This window comes from Babylonia areolata, chromosome 35 (genome assembly GCF_041734735.1).
Source record: "Babylonia areolata isolate BAREFJ2019XMU chromosome 35, ASM4173473v1, whole genome shotgun sequence".
In the NCBI taxonomy this organism is placed as follows: domain Eukaryota; kingdom Metazoa; phylum Mollusca; class Gastropoda; order Neogastropoda; family Buccinidae; genus Babylonia; species Babylonia areolata.
Window position 1 is genome coordinate 631,069 of NC_134910.1, and position 18,952 is coordinate 650,020.

The window sequence follows — 18,952 nt, forward strand, 5'->3', positions numbered from 1 at the left end:
GATCAAGTTTCGTTTAAAAAAAAAATACACACACATATAGATCACACCTGTCATATTCATGCATTCAACTTTAAGAAAATGAAAAATGCATCTATCGTTACACGATAATTATATATATATGGCGTTACTCTTTTACGTGTTATTTTGGTTTTTGATCACAAAGAATGTTCTGGATGACCTATGGTAAAGCAGACAAAAATTATCTGCCCGTGATAATAGCAACGAAAATGGCGGCTTCTGCTTTTCCCAACACGTTTGTGCCCGGTCCATTATGGAGCAACGGTCCGGCACCAGGACAAATCTACAATTTTCCGGGTGCATCAACGGCCCCTGATAATTCAGGAACACAGAGAACAATGTAAGTGGTTTTCAGGGATCATTTTCAAAATATCTAATTTTCATTTGTCATTTTTTTGACAAAGCAATTGTGACTTTGCATTTTCGATTCCATTTAGAAGCGGAGACTGATTCTCCTGGAGTAGGACAGTTTTGTAATGTCTTATTTTAGCGTCCTGAATTATCGCACCTATTGGTTATATTTTCATGGTTTGTGTGTCGTGTAAGTGAATGACTGTCCCACCAGTGACAAACGTAGGTTCAGTCAAGAATAAAAAAAGTTCTCCGAAACTGAGAAAATGACTTTTTTTTAGTGAGCCACCAGGCTTTTCTTACATCAAAGAACGTCCCCTTTAGAGAGGAAAGGGTTTTGATGATATTCCCTACCTCCTGGTTGTATCATTGAGCCGATAAAGTGTTTGCTGTGCATCCGCCCCGGTTTGCCTCCTCGACAAAGAAGTCCGTCAACAGATCAGTGACAAAAAGCATGAAAAAAAACAACAAAAAAACAAAACAAAACAAAACAAAACAAAACAAACAAACACACACACACACACAACATTCCCATCTTTTTTCATGAAAATGGTGGATTATTGATTATTAATCCGTTTCCGCCACTTAAACCCTGTGAAAAGACAGTTCACTTATGTTCACGGCCATGCCCTCTGTCTGGTCCTTAAACCCATCATCTTACATCATTTCTCACAGCCTTCACTGTCAGTCATGGTCTGTAGCTTGCAAAACTGCAAGTGTAAATCTGCCGATTGGGACCACTGTCTTCCCTTGACAAAGTGTCTGGCACTTGTTGGCATGCATGTGAGGCAAACCCTCTTTCCATGCACGCTTTGAGTAATCCCATTAGCAAATCATTATCAAAAATGTTTATTTAAAAAAGGGGCCTTTCACCTGACACATGCTCATTTGGAAATAGTATGTTTATTGTCCAGACACGGCTGATATCTGATAGTCACCATGGCAACACTTTATTAAGGACCTCAGCTGACGTCTTAAAGGCACCATGGCAACACTGTGCAGGATGTCAGCTGACATCTTATAGGCACCATGGCAACACTTTGTGAAGGACAACAGCTGACGTCTTATAGTCACCATGGCAACACTTTGTGAAGGACCTCAGCTGACGTCTTAAAGGCACCATGGCAACACTGTGCAGGATGTCAGCTGACGTCTTATAGGCACCATGGCAACACTTTGTGAAGGACAACAGCTGACGTCTTAAAGGCACCATGGCAACACTTTGTGAAGGACAACAGCTGACGTCTTAAAGGCACCATAGCAACACTGTGCAGGATGTCAGCTGACGTCTTATAGGCACCATGGCAACACTTTGTGAAGGACAACAGCTGACGTCTTAAAGGCACCATGGCAGCTCTTTGTGAAGGACAACAGCTGACGTCTTAAAGGCACCATGGCAACACTGTGCAGGATGTCAGCTGACATCTTGTAGGCACCATGGCAACACTTTGTGAAGGACAACAGCTGACGTCATATAGGCACCTGGCAACACTTTGTGAATGACTTTTAGCACAGGACGTCATTGAATGTCTTACACTTACAGGTACGATGGCAACACTTTGTGAAGGATGCAGGCCGATGTCTTCTTGGCAGTGAGCAGGTTATTACTCTGAATCCACTCTCTATGCTTCAGGTTTCCTTCTGTTACCACCACCTCAGTGCTGGGGGTCAAGTTCAAGGATGGTGTGGTGTTGGCTGCAGACATGTTGGGGTCATACGGGTCATTGGCCCGCTATCGTAACTGCCCACGCCTGATGCGCATCAACGATCAGACCATTCTGGGATCCAGTGGGGACTATGCCGACTACCAGTTTCTGACCTCCATCATCAACCAGAGAGTGTAATATGATCTCTTCTGTGTATGGTTGGGTACAGTTACAGAGTTAGGGTTTGTTTCGGCAAGGTTGGCTACATTTTGGGTTTGTTTGATTATGGTTGGGTACAGTTAGGGTTTGTTTAGTTATGGTTGGGAACAGTTAAGGTTTGTTTGATTATGGTTGGGAACAGTTAGGGTTTGTTTAGTTTTGGTTGGGTACAGTTAGGGTTTGTTTGATTATGGTTGGGTACAGTTGGGGTTTGTTTAGTTGTGGTTGGGTACAGTTAGGGTTTGGTTTGTTATGGTTGGGAACAGTTAGGGTTTGTTTAGTTATGGTTGGTTGGGAACAGTTAGGGTTTGTTTAGTTATGGTTGGTTGGGAACAGTTAGGGTTTGTTTAGTTATGGTTGGTTGGGAACAGTTAGGGTTTGTTTAGTTATGGTTGGTTGGGAACAGTTAGGGTTTGTTTAGTTATGGTTGGTTGGGAACAGTTAGGGTTTGTTTTGTTATGGTTGGTTGGGAACAGTTAGGGTTTGTTTTGTTATGGTAGGGAACAGTTAGGGTTTGTTTTGTTATGGTTGGTTGGGAACAGTTAGGGTTTGTTTAGTTATGGTTGGTTGGGAACAGTTAGGGTTTGTTTAGTTATGGTTGGTTGGGAACAGTTAGGGTTTGTTTAGTTATGGTTGGGTACAGTTGGGGTTTGTTTAGTTATGGTTGGGAACAGTTAGGGTTTGGTTTGTTATGGTTGGGAACAGTTAGGGTTTGTTTGATTATGGTTGGGTACAGTTAGGGTTTGTTTAGTTACGGGTGGGTTCAGTTAGGGTTTGTTTTGTTATGGTTGGGAGCAGTTAGGGTTTGTTTAGTTATGGTTGGGAACAGTTAGGGTTTGTTTAGTTATGGTTGGGAACAGTTAGGGTTTGTTTTGTTATGGTTGGGAGCAGTTAGGGTTTGTTTAGTTATGGTTGGGTACATTTTGGGTTTGTTTTGTTATGGTTGGGTACAGTTAGGGTTTGTTTTGTTATGGTTGGTTGGGAACAGTTAGGGTTTGTTTAGTTATGGTCCAGTACAGTTAGGGTTTGTTTAGTTATGGTTGGGAACAGTTAGGGTTTGTTTAGTTATGGTTGGGAACAGTTAGAGTTTGTTTAGTTATGGTCCAGTACAGTTAGGGTTTGTTTAGTTATGGTTGGGAACAGTTTGGGTTTGTTTAGTTATGGTTGGGAACAGTTAGGGTTTGTTTTGTTATGGTTGGGAACAGTTAGGGTTTGTTTTGTTATGGTTGGGAACAGTTAGGGTTTGTTTTGTTATGGTTGGGAACAGTTAGGGTTTGTTTAGTTGTGGTTGGGTACAGTTAGGGTTTGTTTAGTTGTGGTTGGGTTCAGTTTGGCTTTGTTTACTTGTGATTGGGTACAGTTAGGGTTTGTTTAGTTGTGGTTGGGTTCAGTTTGGCTTTGTTTAGTTGTGGTTGGGTTCAGTTTGGCTTTGTTTACTTGTGGTTGGGTACAGTTAGGGTTTGTTTAGTTGTGGTTGGGTTCAGTTTGGCTTTGTTTAGTTGTGGTTGGGTTCAGTTTGGCTTTGTTTAGTTGTGGTTGGGTTCAGTTTGGCTTTGTTTACTTGTGGTTGGGTACAGTTAGGGTTTGTTTAGTTGTGGTTGGGTTCAGTTTGGCTTTGTTTACTTGTGGTTGGGTACAGTTAGGGTTTGTTTAGTTGTGGTTGGGTTTCGTTAGGGTTTGTTTAGTTGTGGTTAGGTTCAGTTTGGGTTTGGTTTATGGTTGGGTACAGTTAGGGTTTGGTTTTTTATGGTTGGGTACATTTTGGGTGTGTTTTGTTATGGTTGGGTACAGTTGGGGTTTGTTTAGTTATGGTTGTGTATAGTTGGGGTTTGTTTAGTTATTGTTGGGTACAGTTTGGGTTTGATTTGTTATGGTTGAGTACAGTTGGGGTTTGTTTAGTTATGGTTTGGTAAGTAAGGGTTTGTTTAGTTATGGCTGGGTACAGTTAGGGTTTTGTTATGACTGACCTCAATTACCGAGTTAAGATTTGTTTTGTCATGATTCGGTACAGTTAGAGTTTGTTTCTTCTTCTTCTGTTTCTAGTTAATACATGTGTATTTTTGTCTCTGTTTGTGTGCATAATATGTATGAGTGTGTGTGCAGTGTGAGTGTGTGTGTTTGAGATTTGTGAATGTGACTTTTTGTATGTTGTGTGCATTCCCCCATCTTCACACCACAGCACACATGGCAAGCACATACACAACACACCTGAGTGAGTGTTTGCTGTGTGTGTTGTCATTTGAGGTGTGTGTGTTCATGCCTTTTGTGCATGCGTTTGTCGTGTATGTTGTCATTTGTAGATGTGTTATGCGCATATATATGTGTGACAGGTGTGTTGTGTGCACGTGTGTGACGCATGTGTTGTGGTGGTGCTGTGCAGTATAGAGGAGGAGTGTCTGGATGACGGGTTCAGCTACACGGCCCCGGGGCTCCACTCGTGGCTGACACGCGTCATGTACAACCGCCGCAGCCAGTTCAACCCCCTGTGGAACACCTACGTGGTGGCCGGAGTGCACGAAGACAAGACGTGAGTGCAGCGTGAGGGTCGCTTCCCTTGGCTTCTGTTTGTGCTCCTTTCATGATTTCTTCACATGTGATGTAGAGTATCTTCAGTTTCTGGTTCCCTCCATGATTTCAGGAGAGTATCTTCAGTTTCTGGTTCTGTCCATGATTGATCACATGTAGAGTGTTTTCAGTCTCTTATTACATTCATGATTTCATCACATGTACAGTGTCTTCAGTCTCTGATGTGTTCTGATCTATTAATTGGACTTCCTTGAAAGAAAAACAACAGCAACAACAAAAAATAACAACACTTTATGAGTGTATGACAAAAACGACTGTGAGCCACATCCTGACAGAGTGTGTGTTTTGACTAGAGTAATTCTGTAGAAAAATTGGTTTTGAATGTAGAACAAATGTACATGCAGACAGGAAGAAGAAAAGTGGTGCCACACTGTGGTGACACGCTGTCCCCTGGGAGATCAGCCTGAACTTCACACAGAGTGCTCTCGCCTGGGAGATCAGCCTGAACTTCACACAGAGCGCTCTCCCCTGGGAGATCAGCCTGAACTTCGCACAGAGCGCTCTCCCCTGGGAGATCAGCCTGAACTTCGCACAGAGCGCTCTCCCCTGGGAGATCAGCCTGAACTTTACACAGAGCACTCTAGCCTGGGAGATCAGCCTGAACTTCACACAGAGCGCTCTCCCCTGGGAGATCAGCCTGAGCTTCACACAGAGCACTCTAGCCTGGGAGATCAGCCTGAACTTCACACAGAGTGCTCTCGCCTGGGAGATCAGCCTGAACTTCACACAGAGCGCTCTCCCCTGGGAGATCAGCCTGAACTTCACACAGAGCGCTCTCCCCTGGGAGATCAGCCTGAACTTCACACAGAGCGCTCTCCCCTGGGAGATCAGCCTGAACTTTGCACAGAGCGCTCTCCCCTGGGAGATCAGCCTGAACTTCACACAGAGCGCTCTCGCCTGGGAGATCAGCCTGAACTTTGCACAGAGCGCTCTCCCCTGGGAGATCAGCCTGAACTTCACACAGAGCGCTCTCCCCTGGGAGATCAGCCTGAACTTTGCACAGAGCGCTCTCCCCTGGGAGATCAGCCTGAACTTCGCACAGAGCGCTCTCCCCTGGGAGATCAGCCTGAACTTTGCACAGAGCGCTCTCCCTTGGGAGATCAGCCTGAACTTCGCACAGAGCGCTCTCCCCTGGGAGATCAGCCTGAACTTTGCACAGAGCTGGCCATTGGACAAGGAAGAGGCCAGGAAAACAGGGAGGTGACAATGTGTGAACGGTGTGTGCAGGTTTCTGGGCTATGTGGACAAGATAGGAGTGGCCTTTGAAGGAGACACCATCGCCACTGGCTTCGGTGCCTACCTTGCCCTGGTGAGTTTTGTGTGTGTTTCTCTTCTCTTTTTCTTTTAATATTTCAGTTTTCATTACTGCTCGCAGAAATTGATTGAACACATGTTTCAGGTGTGTGTGTGTGTGTGTGGATGAGTGTTTGTGTGTGTGTGTGTGTGTGTGTGTGTGTGGATGAGTGTGTGTGTGTGTGTGGATGAGTGTGTGTGTGTGTGTGTGTGTGTGTGGATGAGTGTGTGTGTGTGTGTGGATGAGTGTGTGTGTGTGTGTGTGTGTGTGGATGAGTGTGTGTGTGTGTGTGGATGAGTGTTTGTGTGTGTGTGTGGATGAGTGTGTTTGTGTGTGGATGGATGTTTACAAGTATGCATGCCAATGTTTGTGGGAAGCTGCTGTAGCAGAGTTGGTATGGTGTTGGACTGAAGAATGACTGCTGAGTCTATTAAAAAAACACCAATTGGAGAAAGTTTATAAAAACTGTGGGTTTTAAAATAAGACTTAGTTTTGATAACAGGTGTGGGAGTCACACACATACATAACTCTTAAAGTGTACATGTGTGTGTGTGTATGCCTGCACAGCCCATTTTGCGGGACGCAGTGGAGAAGACGAAGAAGATGGAGGAGAAGCAGGCCATAGAACTGCTGGACCGCTGCATGAAGCTGCTGTTCTACCGTGACGCTCGCTCCCTCAACAAAGTACGCCTCTCCTCTCCTCTCCTCTTCCTCTCTCTGTCTCTGTCTGTGTTGTCTCTGGGGTGGGTGGCTGGTTGTGTTTTTCTGTATGTCTCTCTCTGCTTTCTCTTCCAGTGTCTGTTGTGTCTGTGTCTGTGTCTGTCTGTCTCTCTCGAACGTTTCTCTTTCTCCTCTCTCTCCCTTCTCTTTCTCTTACCATCTCTCCTGTCTCTCTCTCTCACTTCACCTCTCTCTCGCTATCCCTTCTCCTCTCTTTTCCTTCTCTTTCTGTCACCTCCTCTTTCTCTTACCATCTCTCCTCTCTCTCTCTCTCACTTCACCTCTCTCTCGCTATCCCTTCTCCTCTCTTTTCCTTCTCTTTCTATCACCTTCCTTTCTCTTACCATCTCTCCTCTCTCTCTCTCTCACTTCACCTCTCTCTCGCTATCCCTTCTCCTCTCTTTTCCTTCTCTTTCTGTCACCTCCTCTTTCTCTTACCATCTCTCCTCTCTCTCTCTCTCTCACTTCACCTCTCTCTCGCTATCCCTTCTCCTCTCTTTTCCTTCTCTTTCTATCACCTTCTCTTTCTCTTACCATCTCTCCTCTCTCTCTCTCTCACTTCACCTCTCTCTCGCTATCCCTTCTCTCTCTCCCTTCTCTTTCTGTCACCTCTTTCTCTTACCATCTCTCCTCTCTCTCTCTCTCTCACTTCACCTCTCTCTCGCTATCCCTTCTCTCTCTCCCTTCTCTTTCTGTCACCTCTTTCTCTTACCATCTCTCCTCTCTCTCTCTCTCACTTCACCTCTCTCTCGCTATCCCTTCTCCTCTCTCTCCCTTCTCTTTCTCTTACATCTCTCCTGTCTTTCTCTCTCTCTCACTTCACCTCTCTCTCGCTATCCCTTCTCCTCTCTCTCCCTTCTCTTTCTCTTACCATCTCTCCTGTCTTTCTCTCTCTCTCACTTCACCTCTCTCTCGCTATCCCTTCTCCTCTCTTTTCCTTCTCTTTCTGTCACCTCCTCTTTCTCTTACCATCTCTCCTCTCTCTCTCTCTCACTTCACCTCTCTCTCGCTATCCCTTCTCCTCTCTCTCCCTTCTCTTTCTGTCACCTTCCTTTCTCTTACCATCTCTCCTCTCTCTCTCTCTCACTTCACCTCTCTCTCGCTATCCCTTCTCCTCTCTTTTCCTTCTCTTTCTATCACCTTCCTTTCTCTTACCATCTCTCCTCTCTCTCTCTCTCTCACTTCACCTCTCTCTCGCTATCCCTTCTCCTCTCTTTTCCTTCTCTTTCTGTCACCTCACTTCACCTCTCTCTCGCTATCCCTTCTCCTCTCTCTCCCTTCTCTTTCTATCACCTTCCTTTCTCTTACCATCTCTCCTCTCTCTCTCTCACTTCACCTCTCTCTCGCTATCCCTTCTCCTCTCTCTCCTTCTCTTTCTATCACCTCCCTCTTTCTCTTACCATCTCTCTCTCTCTCTCACTTCACCTCTCTCTCGCTATCCCTTCTCCTCTCTTTTCCTTCTCTTTCTATCACCTCCTCTTTCTCTTACCATCTCTCCTCTCTCTCTCTCTCTCTCACTTCACCTCTCTCTCGCTATCCCTTCTCCTCTCTCTCCCTTCTCTTTCTGTCACCTCCTCTTTCTCTTACCATCTCTCCTCTCTCTCTCTCTCTCACTTCACCTCTCTCTCGCTATCCCTTCTCCTCTCTCTCCCTTCTCTTTCTGTCACCTCCTCTTTCTCTTACCATCTCTCCTCTCTCTCTCTCTCTCACTTCACCTCTCTCTCGCTGTCCCTTCTCCTCTCCTTTCTCTTACCATCTCTCCTCTCTCTCTCTCTCACTTCACCTCTCTCTCGCTGTCCCTTCTCCTCTCTTTTCCTTCTCTTTCTGTCACCTCCTCTTTCTCTTACCATCTCTCCTCTCTCTCTCTCACTTCACCTCTCTCTCGCTATCCCTTCTCCTCTCTCTCCCTTCTCTTTCTGTCACCTTCCTTTCTCCCCTGTCTCTCTGTCTCTTGCTGAACTACTTTCTTTCTCTGACTTTTCATCACTGCTTCTTCATCCTCCTCCACCTCTATCTCTCCCTCATGTCTTTCTCCCTTCTCTCCCTTTTCCTTCTCCCTCTCTTTCTCTTGTGTGTGTGGTGTGTGTAGTAATGCAAAGTGTGTGTGTACTGTGTATTGATCAATTTGATATGAAGTGTGTGATGTATGTCACTATGTGTACTGTGTAGTGATTTGAAGTGTGCTGTGTGTGAGTGTGTACCGTGAAGTGATGTGAATTGTGTGCTCTGTTTGTGTACTGTGTATTACATGAGGTGTGTGTGTGTTGTGTAGTGACTTCAGGTGTATGTTTAGTGTGTAGTGACGTGGAGTGTGTGACGAGTGTGTAGTACTATGTAGTGATGTGAAGTGTGTTCGTTGTGACATGGTGTGCTGCATGCGTGTGAGCTGTATAGTGACGTGAAGTGTGTGTACTATGTACTGACAAAGTGTCAGTGTATTTAGTGACGTGACTTGTGTGTACTTTGTACGTATCTGAAGTGTGTGTGTGTACTGTATAGTGACATGATCACGATGTGTGTGTACTGACTGAAGTGTGTAGTAATTCAAAATTCAATTCAAAATACTTTATTGTCTGCTTAAACCAAAACAGAAGATTCTCTTTCAGTTCACTTAACATGCCTGTCAGCAAATATCAAAGAGAAAACCATATAACTGTCATACCCTTCGCTGATCACCATGCACACATCAGTTATGTAAAAAGAAAAATATTTGGGTAAGATAATATTACATTATAAGATAAAATGAAACAACTGTGTGTTGTATGTGTGTGTGTGTGTGCGTGCGCATGCGTGTGTGCGCCTGCATGGTTGCAGGTGCGTGTGTGTATGATTCAATCATTATGAAAAGGAAAATAATAGTAAGATAATCATAACATTTTAAAAGACAGATGCTCCTCAACAAAAAAACCCGAAAAACGAAAGAGCAACTGGCATGCCCTTCCTTGATCACAACGCACATATAAATTGTCATGTAAAAAGAAAACATTCAGGTAAGAAAACAAATTTACATTTTAAGATAAAATGGAACATTCTAGTCATATAAATAAAAGCAAAGTATTGATTAAGATGATAACATTTTAAGACACAAATAAAATGAAAAATAAACAAATAACCCATACATCCTTTCCTCACAGCCATGCAGACATCAATCACCATATAAATGAAAAGAAAATTAACTCACTCGGGACGAATAGTTTTCTCCCTTGCTTTTCCCAACAAATGACCCATTTGTTAGGGTTAGGAAAAAAATCACAAAAAATACAAAACATAAAGTAACTGAATGAAACTTCACTGTACTTGACCCACTGACCCTTCTCCTCACGTCGTGTGTACGCCCACCCCCCTCCCTCTTCACTGCTCTCAGAAGCTCACTAACACAGTAACAGTAATTTCTTGCTGGTAGCCTTCTTTACTGATGATACTTTATTCAACATCTTCATCATCCCTGTCGATGTCGAAACCTTCAGTTTGAAGCATTTCAGTTACTTCAGCATTAGTAAAAGCCGCTGTCATGATCTAGTTTGCTCCAACAATTTCACTTGCATCTCCTGCAATACCATTTTCGATACGTATGCAGATCAGTTAGTCATGTGGGGTGCTCAACTCAGTGGCTCGCTGGCGAGTGTGTTACGGAATCTCATGAAGAAACTTTCCATTAAACCCTTGACACGTTTGCAGTGCCCGGTGAAGCTGCTATTGTTATGCTACCCCATGAGGAAAACGTGGAAGATTTTTTAATTGTCAAAATCACTATAGCGTTACATCATCTGGAACACTGCCTTACGTCAGGAACGCTATAGTGTTCCATCGTCCAGAGTGAGTTAAGAAAAATTTAACTTGAAGACATGAAATTAGTTGAAAAGTCTAAAACCGCCATCAAGACTGCAAGCATGCAAAACCCTTTTCATACTCCTCTGCAGCAAAACATAACACCCAGTGTGTGTGTGCGTGCGCGCGCGCACACACACACACTCACACACACACACACACACACACACACACATCCATCTCTGTCCCCTGTTCCCCTATAACCCTCCCCTATCCTCACTTCTTTCTTTTCACATGCATGTATGCATATACATGGAATAAAGACAACTGTCATCAGAACAAAAAACATCACAGGCAACGGAATAAAAACATTTATCTCAGCAGCAGCAGAGGGGGCGAATTATTTTTTGTACACACATTCTTCTTTGCAAGAGAGATTTTACATCGTCTACCAAAAGGAAGTTTCTGAAAGACAGAATTAAGTGGATGAGTGGAATCATTAAAAATTTGGACCGCTGTTCTGTTAAGAGCGGATTGGTACAGGGTGTTGAGATGTTGCATCCTAATTTTGTCTTTAACTTGACAGTCAGATTACCAAACCAAGTCACAAGGCTGAAAACCATGACACTTTCTATCAGACTTCTGGTACACCAGCTGAAGGATGTGTGGACTAACATTAACTTCTATCAGACTTCTGGTACACCAGCTGGAGGATGTGTGGACTAACATTAACTTCTATCAGACTTCTGGTACACCAGCTGAAGGGTGTGTGGACTAACATTAACTTCTATCAGACTTCTGGTACACCAGCTGGAGGGTGTGTGTACTAACATTAACTTCTATCAGACTTCTGGTACACCAGCTGAAGGATGTGTGGACTAACATTAACTTCTATCAGACTTCTGGTACACCAGCTGGAGGATGTGTGGACTAACATTAACTTCTATCAGACTTCTGGTACACCATCTGAAGGGTGTGTGGACTAACATTAACTTCTATCAGACTTCTGGTACACCATCTGAAGGATGTGTGGACTAACATTAACTTCTATCAGACTTCTGGTACACCATCTGAAGGATGTGTGGACTAACATTAACTTCTATCAGACTTCTGGTACACCATCTGAAGGGTGTGTGGACTAACATTAACTTCTATCAGACTTCTGGTACACCATCTGAAGGATGTGTGGACTAACATTAACTTCTATCAGACTTCTGGTACACCATCTGAAGGATGTGTGGACTAACATTAACTTCTATCAGACTTCTGGTACACCATCTGAAGGGTGTGTGGACTAACATTAACTTCTATCAGACTTCTGGTACACCAGCTGGAGGATGTGTGTACTAACATTAACTTCTATCAGACTTCTGGTACACCAGCTGGAGGATGTGTGTACTAACATTAACTTCTATCAGACTTCTGGTACACCATCTGAAGGATGTGTGGACTAACATTAACTTCTATCAGACTTCTGGTACACCAGCTGGAGGATGTGTGTACTAACATTAACTTCTATCAGACTTCTGGTACACCAGCTGAAGGGTGTGTGGACTAACATTAAAACTTCCTAATTTTTGCAGTAACATGATGTTTGTGTACTGTGCTCTGACATGAAGTGTGTGTGTACTGTATTGTGACATGATGTGTGTCTACTGACCTGAAGTGTGTAGTAATGTGATGTTTGTGTGTACTACGTACTGACCTGAAGTGTGTGTAGCATGTAGTTACATGTAGTGACATGACGTGTGTAGTGACCTGAAATGTGTGTGTACTGTATAATGACGTGATGTGTGTGTACTTGCCTGAAGTGTGTAGTGTGTAGTGAGGTGACTTGTGCTGTGTGTGTTGGAACAGTACCAGATAGCGGTGGTGACGAAGAAGGGGTCGGAGGTACGAGGACCCATCAGCTCCCAACCCAACTGGGAGATCGCCCACATGGTCAAGTAAGTGTATCCACTGTCTCTGAGAGAGAGGGGAGGGACGGGGGTGGGGACATGCTTGTGGTGATCAATGTGAGCTCTTTGGGTGTGTGCATCTTAACAACCCATAGACTTGACTGAAATGAGGTCAGGGTGGCATGCATTTCAAGTGCATACACTAGACCACGTCTGCTAGGCAGGTGCCTGACCAGTGGCATCACCCAGCCTGCGTTGTCAGGCCTTGAGTGCATGCATATCTATTTGTGTACCTATCCGAGTGGATTTCTTCAACAGAATTTTGCCAGAGGGTTCATCTTCAGTGCGCCATGTGCGTGCTGCACACGGGACCTCGGTTTGTTGTCTCATCCAAGAGACTAGACGCTCAGTTCAAGTTTCCAGTCAAACTTGGGAGAAAGGGCAAGAGAGGGATTGGAACCTAGAGCCTTACGGACTGTGTATTGGCAGATGAGTGTCTTAACCATTCTGCCACCTTCCTCCTGTGCATATGATTGTGTACATGTGTGTATATATATATATATATATATATGTACACTTAACATTGTCAAGCACACCACCCATGACATTTCTGTCCTGATGTTTGTGTCAGAGGTGTTAGGCGGGCAGTACTTGATAGTGGAAGGCCCTGGCTAAACTGTCCTGATGTTTGGGTAAGAGGTGTTAGGCGGGCAGTACTTGATAGTGGAAGGCCCTGGCTAAACTGTCTTGATGTTTGGGTAAGAGGTGTTAGGCGGGCAGTACGTGATAGTGGAAGGCCCTGGCTAAACTGTCCTGATGTTTGGGTAAGAGGTGTTAGGCGGGCAGTACTTGATAGTGGAAGGCCCTGGCTAAACTGTCCTGATGTTTGGGTAAGAGGTGTTAGGCGGGCAGTACGTGATAGTGGAAGGCCCTGGCTAAACTGTCCTGATGTTTGGGTAAGAGGTGTTAGGCGGGCAGTACGTGATAGTGGAAGACCCTGGCTAAACTGTCCTGATGTTTGTGTCAGAGGTGTTAGGCGGGCAGTACGTGATAGTGGAAGGCCCTGGCTAAACTGTCCTGATGTTTGGGTAAGAGGTGTTAGGCGGGCAGTACGTGATAGTGGAAGGCCCTGGCTAAACTGTCCTGATGTTTGGGTAAGAGGTGTTAGGCGGGCAGTACGTGATAGTGGAAGGCCCTGGCTAAACTTTCCTGATGTTTGTGTCAGAGGTGTTAGGCGGGCAGTACGTGATAGTGGAAGGCCCTGGCTAAACTGTCCTGATGTTTGGGTAAGAGGTGTTAGGCGGGCAGTACTTGATAGTGGAAGGCCCTGGCTAAACTGTCCTGATGTTTGTGTCAGAGGTGTTAGGCGGGCAGTACGTGATAGTGGAAGGCCCTGGCTAAACTGTGCTGATGTTTGGGTAAGAGGTGTTAGGCGGGCAGTACTTGATAGTGGAAGGCCCTGGCGAAAGAACAGCTGGCAAGCATAGAGTTCATGTTGATGTGAAGCATAGATTTCATGTTGATGTGAAGCATAGAGTGGATGTTGACTTGATTCATAGAGTGTATGTTGACGTGCAGCATAGAGAGCATGTTGACGTGAAGCATAGAGTGCATGTTGACGTGAATCATAGAGTGTATGTTGACGTGAATCATAGAGTGCATGTTGACGTGCAGCATAGAGAGCATGTTGACTTGAATCATAGAGTGCATGTTGACGTGCAGCATAGAGAGCATGTTGACGTGAAGCATAGAGTGTATGTTGACGTGAAGCATAGAGAGCATGTTCACGTGAATCATAGAGTGTATGTTGACATGAATCATAGAGTGCATGTTGACATGAAGTATAGAGAGCATGTTGATGTGAAGCATAGAGAGCATGTTGACGTGAAGCATAGAGTTCATGTGACTTGAAGCATAGAGAGCATGTTGATGTGAAGCATAGAGAGCATGTTGACATGAAGCATAGAGCATGTTGACGTGAAGCATAGAGAGCATGTTGACGTGAAGCATAGAGTTCATGTGACTTGAAGCATAGAGAGCATGTTGACGTGAAGCATAGAGAGCATGTTGACGTGAAGCATAGAGAGCATGTTGACGTGAAGCATAGAGAGCATGTTGACGTGAAGCATAGAGAGCATGTTGACGTGAATCATAGCATGTTGACGTGAAGCATAGAGAGCATGTTGACGTGAAGCATAGAGAGCATGTTGATGTGAAGCATAGAGAGCATGTTGACGTGAAGCATAGAGTGTATGTTGATGTGAAGCATAGAGTGCATGTTGACGTGCAGCATAGAGAGCATGTTGACGTGAATCATAGAGAGCATGTTGACGTGAATCATAGAGAGCATGTTGACGTGAATCATAGAGAGCATGTTGACGTGCAGCATAGAGAGCATGTTGACGTGAAGCATAGAGAGCATGTTGACCTGAAGCATAGAGAGCATGTTGACGTGAAGCATAGAGAGCATGTTGATGTGAAGCATAGAGAGCATGTTGACGTGAAGCATAGAGAGCATGTTGATGTGAAGCATAGAGTGTATGTTGACGTGAATCATAGAGAGCATGTTGACGTGTAGCATAGAGAGCATGTTGACGTGAAGCATAGAGTGTATGTTGACGTGAATCATAGAGAGCATGTTGACGTGTAGCATAGAGAGCATGTTGACGTGAAGCATAGAGAGCATGTTGACGTGTAGCATAGAGAGCATGTTGACGTGAAGCATAGAGAGCATGTTGACGTGCAGCATAGAGAGCATGTTGACGTGAAGCATAGAGTGTATGTTGACGTGAATCATAGAGAGCATGTTGACGTGTAGCATAGAGAGCATGTTGACGTGAAGCATAGAGAGCATGTTGACGTGAAGCATAGAGAGCATGTTGACGTGCAGCATAGAGAGCATGTTGACGTGAAGCCAGCCAGTGGTCAGCACATGTTGTCTGCACGGAAGACAGCAGAATCCCCAAAATTGTATTGTAGTGAATTGTAGTGTATTACTTTTTTGTCACAACAGATTTCTGTGTGAAATTCAGCTGCTCTCGACTCCCCAGGGAGAGCATGTCACTAAACTTAGTACAACCCGTTTTTGTGTGTTTGTGTTTTTTCCTGCCAGCAATTTTATTTGTTTTCCTATTGAAGTGATGGGTTAGCCTAGGTGGGCTGTCCTTGGTAGTTAGTACATCACGTCTTCTTTCTGTTGTACTGGTTTATGATGTCATTGTGTTACAGGGTTATGTGGGCCATCCTTGGTAGTACATCACATCTTCTTTCTGTTGTACTGGTTTATGATGTCATTGTGTTACAGGGTTATGTGGGCCATCCTTGGTAGTACATCACGTCTTCTTTCTGTTGTTCTGGTTCATGATGTCATTGTGTTACAGGGTTATGTGGGCCATCCTTGGTAGTACATCACGTCTTCTTTCTGTTGTTCTGGTTCATGATGTCATTGTGTTACAGGGTTATGTGGGCCATCCTTGGTAGTACATCACGTCTTCTTTCTGTTGTTCTGGTTCATGATGTCATTGTGTTACAGGGTTATGTGGGCCATCCTTGGTAGTACATCACGTCTTCTTTCTGTTGTTCTGGTTCATGATGTCATTGTGTTACAGGGTTATGTGGGCCATCCTTGGTAGTACATCACGTCTTCTTTCTGTTGTTCTGGTTCATGATGTCATTGTGTTACAGGGTTATGTGGGCCATCCTTGGTAGTACATCACGTCTTCTTTCTGTTGTACTGGTTTATGATGTCATTGTGTTACAGGGTTATGTGGGCCATCCTTGGTAGTACATCACGTCTTCTTTCTGTTGTACTGGTTTATGATGTCATTGTGTTACAGGGTTATGTGGGCCATCCTTGGTAGTACATCACGTCTTCTTTCTGTTGTTCTGGTTCATGATGTCGTTGTGTTACAGGGTTATGTGGGCCATCCTTGGTAGTACATCACGTCTTCTTTCTGTTGTACTGGTTTATGATGTCATTGTGTTACAGGGTTATGTGGGCCATCCTTGGTAGTACATCACGTCTTCTTTCTGTTGTACTGGTTTATGATGTCATTGTGTTACAGGGTTATGTGGGCCATCCTTGGTAGTACATCACGTCTTCTTTCTGTTGTTCTGGTTCATGATGTCATTGTGTTACAGGGTTATGTGGGCCATCCTTGGTAGTACATCACGTCTTCTTTCTGTTGTTCTGGTTCATGATGTCATTGATTGTGTTACAGGGGTTACGAGTGAGTCACCAGACCTCGTTGCAGTTGCACCTTCCTTCTGCTTTTCATGAGGATCATCATGATCAACACCATCATCTTCACTGTTGTCATCGCTTGTTGACCTGCCGTCATGTTGGTCGTCATGTTGGTGGCGTTGGTCAGAGGTTGGAGAGAGACACTGGAGAAGGAGCAGGACGGAGAGGAGGAGAGGGAGGGGTTGTGGGGTGAGACGGGGGGGGGGGGGGGAGGGGGGTTATCATCCACTGGACAGTCAGGGAGAGGGAGAGCAGGGGTGGGGGGGGAGCTTTCTGATAGACATGCTGTACTTGGCCATGGTACACACACATGTTGACTCATACTGAACACACGCACACACACACACACACGCACGCACACATGCATACACTCACACTCACACATGTGCACACAAACACACCCACCCACATGAATAAACACACACACACATGAACACACACACACACAAGAGCATGATTCATGAAAACTATTAACCTAGGATGGATTTGCATTCTATCAAATCTGGCTGTATGACGTGTTATTTTCCAGTGTAAAACAAAAACTGACTGTTGTTGATGCTGTAACAATAAAGTTTGTGACAATGAAAAGACCAGGCTGTGTGATTGTGGGGTTTTTGTTTTTCATTAAATGTTGTTGAGCTTGTATGCAGGAAGGAAGTCAAAACTGTGTTCTCATTTTTCCTACAGGTATATTATACACAAACATTCAACATTTAAATAATATATGAATAGTTAACATGAAAGGCATATAAAATGTTTTATGACAAAATTTAGGTACAGATTAATCAGTACCACTGTACAACATGACCGATATGTAAACTCTACAAATGTTAACTATGGCAGTGTCATTTACATATGAAGAGTTTAGAAAAAAGAAAAGAAAAAAAGTTTGGCCTTATTGGCCAGAAGTTAGGTTACTCCTCTGACTAGAGTACATGGCTGTACAGAAGTGTTACAGTGCAAATGCTGCATGGAAGATGCCTGTTGAGGACCAAAATTATTTTCTGGACTGAATGAGGCTGCATATTAGATTCTTCAAGACTGAGGGAAGATTTGAAACATTGGCACACTTTTTGCGATAATTGTACATGTAGTTATAAAGGTAATGTACTGTGTAGTCAGCAACTAATGTACTGTGAGCTCAAGGAGGGCGCACACAGACAGGGAAGGCCCAAACTGAGGTACACAGACACCCTGAAGAGCAACCTCACATGGTGTGGCATATGCTCACACAGGGAAGGCCCAAACTGAGGTACAGAGACTCCCTGAAGAGCAACCTCACATGGTGTGGCATATGCTCACACAGACAGGGAAGGCCCAAACTGAGGTACACAGACACCCTGAAGAGCAACCTCACATGGTGTGGCATATGCTCACACAGGGAAGGCCCAAACTGAGGTACAGAGACTCCCTGAAGAGCAACCTCACATGGTGTGGCATATGCTCACACAGACAGGGAAGGCCCAAACTGAGGTACAGAGACACCCTGAAGAGCAACCTCAGATGGTGTGGCATCCAGCCACATAAGCTCAAAGCCTCTGTTGCGGACAGATCATCCTGGAGGTCTCTCACCTCTGCAGCAACAGCCGCCTTTGAAGAGGACAGACGACTGCGTCTCGCCGCTGTGAGGGACAGACGACACTGGGCCTCGTCCTCCTCAGTCCAAAATTCAGACCATCGCTGCAACACCTGTGGGCGCCTGTGTGCTTCCAGCTTTGGGCTGCGGAATCATATGCGCTGTCATCGCAGAGTCCGCAGACTTTGTTATCATCAGCACCCGACAGACTACCCAGGGTAAAAAGTCTCTGAAGGTGTAGATGACTGCACTAACGAGTTCTGAACAAGCTTTCATTGAGGTGGTATGATGATTGAGACCATCTAAAAAAGATGATGTGAAGAAAAAAAGCATCCTCTGACCCCCAACCCCTCCCCCAAAAGTTCAGTTAAATAAAAATGACATCCTTGTTGACATCTGTTCTGGTGACTGTGTCTATCAAAGACTGAATGTGTAACAAGCAGTTAGTCCTGATGAGATCAGTGGACAAACTGGAGATGGGCCTCACAATTACATGGTATGTTCAGCAGTCTGTTCACATGGTCTCTAAATTTTACTGTGGCAGTGTAAATATCGCCCCATTTCTCTAATCCCCGTTGCAATGAAATACTTTGAACACTCAGTTCTCAAACACTCTGCCACACAGCTGATTGA

General features: G+C 44.6%; 1 protein-coding gene across 1 annotated transcript; it reads left to right on the forward strand.

Annotated features, from left to right (window-relative positions):
* Nucleotides 1-200: 200 nt before the first annotated feature.
* Nucleotides 201-17,336, forward strand: LOC143277773 (proteasome subunit beta type-4-like). Its single transcript, XM_076582673.1, has 7 exons — nt 201-358; nt 2,003-2,209; nt 4,615-4,761; nt 6,048-6,129; nt 6,682-6,798; nt 12,460-12,548; nt 16,721-17,336. Exons 1-7 carry the CDS (start codon nt 228-230, stop codon nt 16,731-16,733), a joined length of 786 nt encoding a protein of 261 aa, XP_076438788.1. The 5' UTR covers nt 201-227; the 3' UTR covers nt 16,734-17,336.
* The last annotated feature ends 1,616 nt before the right edge of the window (nt 17,337-18,952 follow it).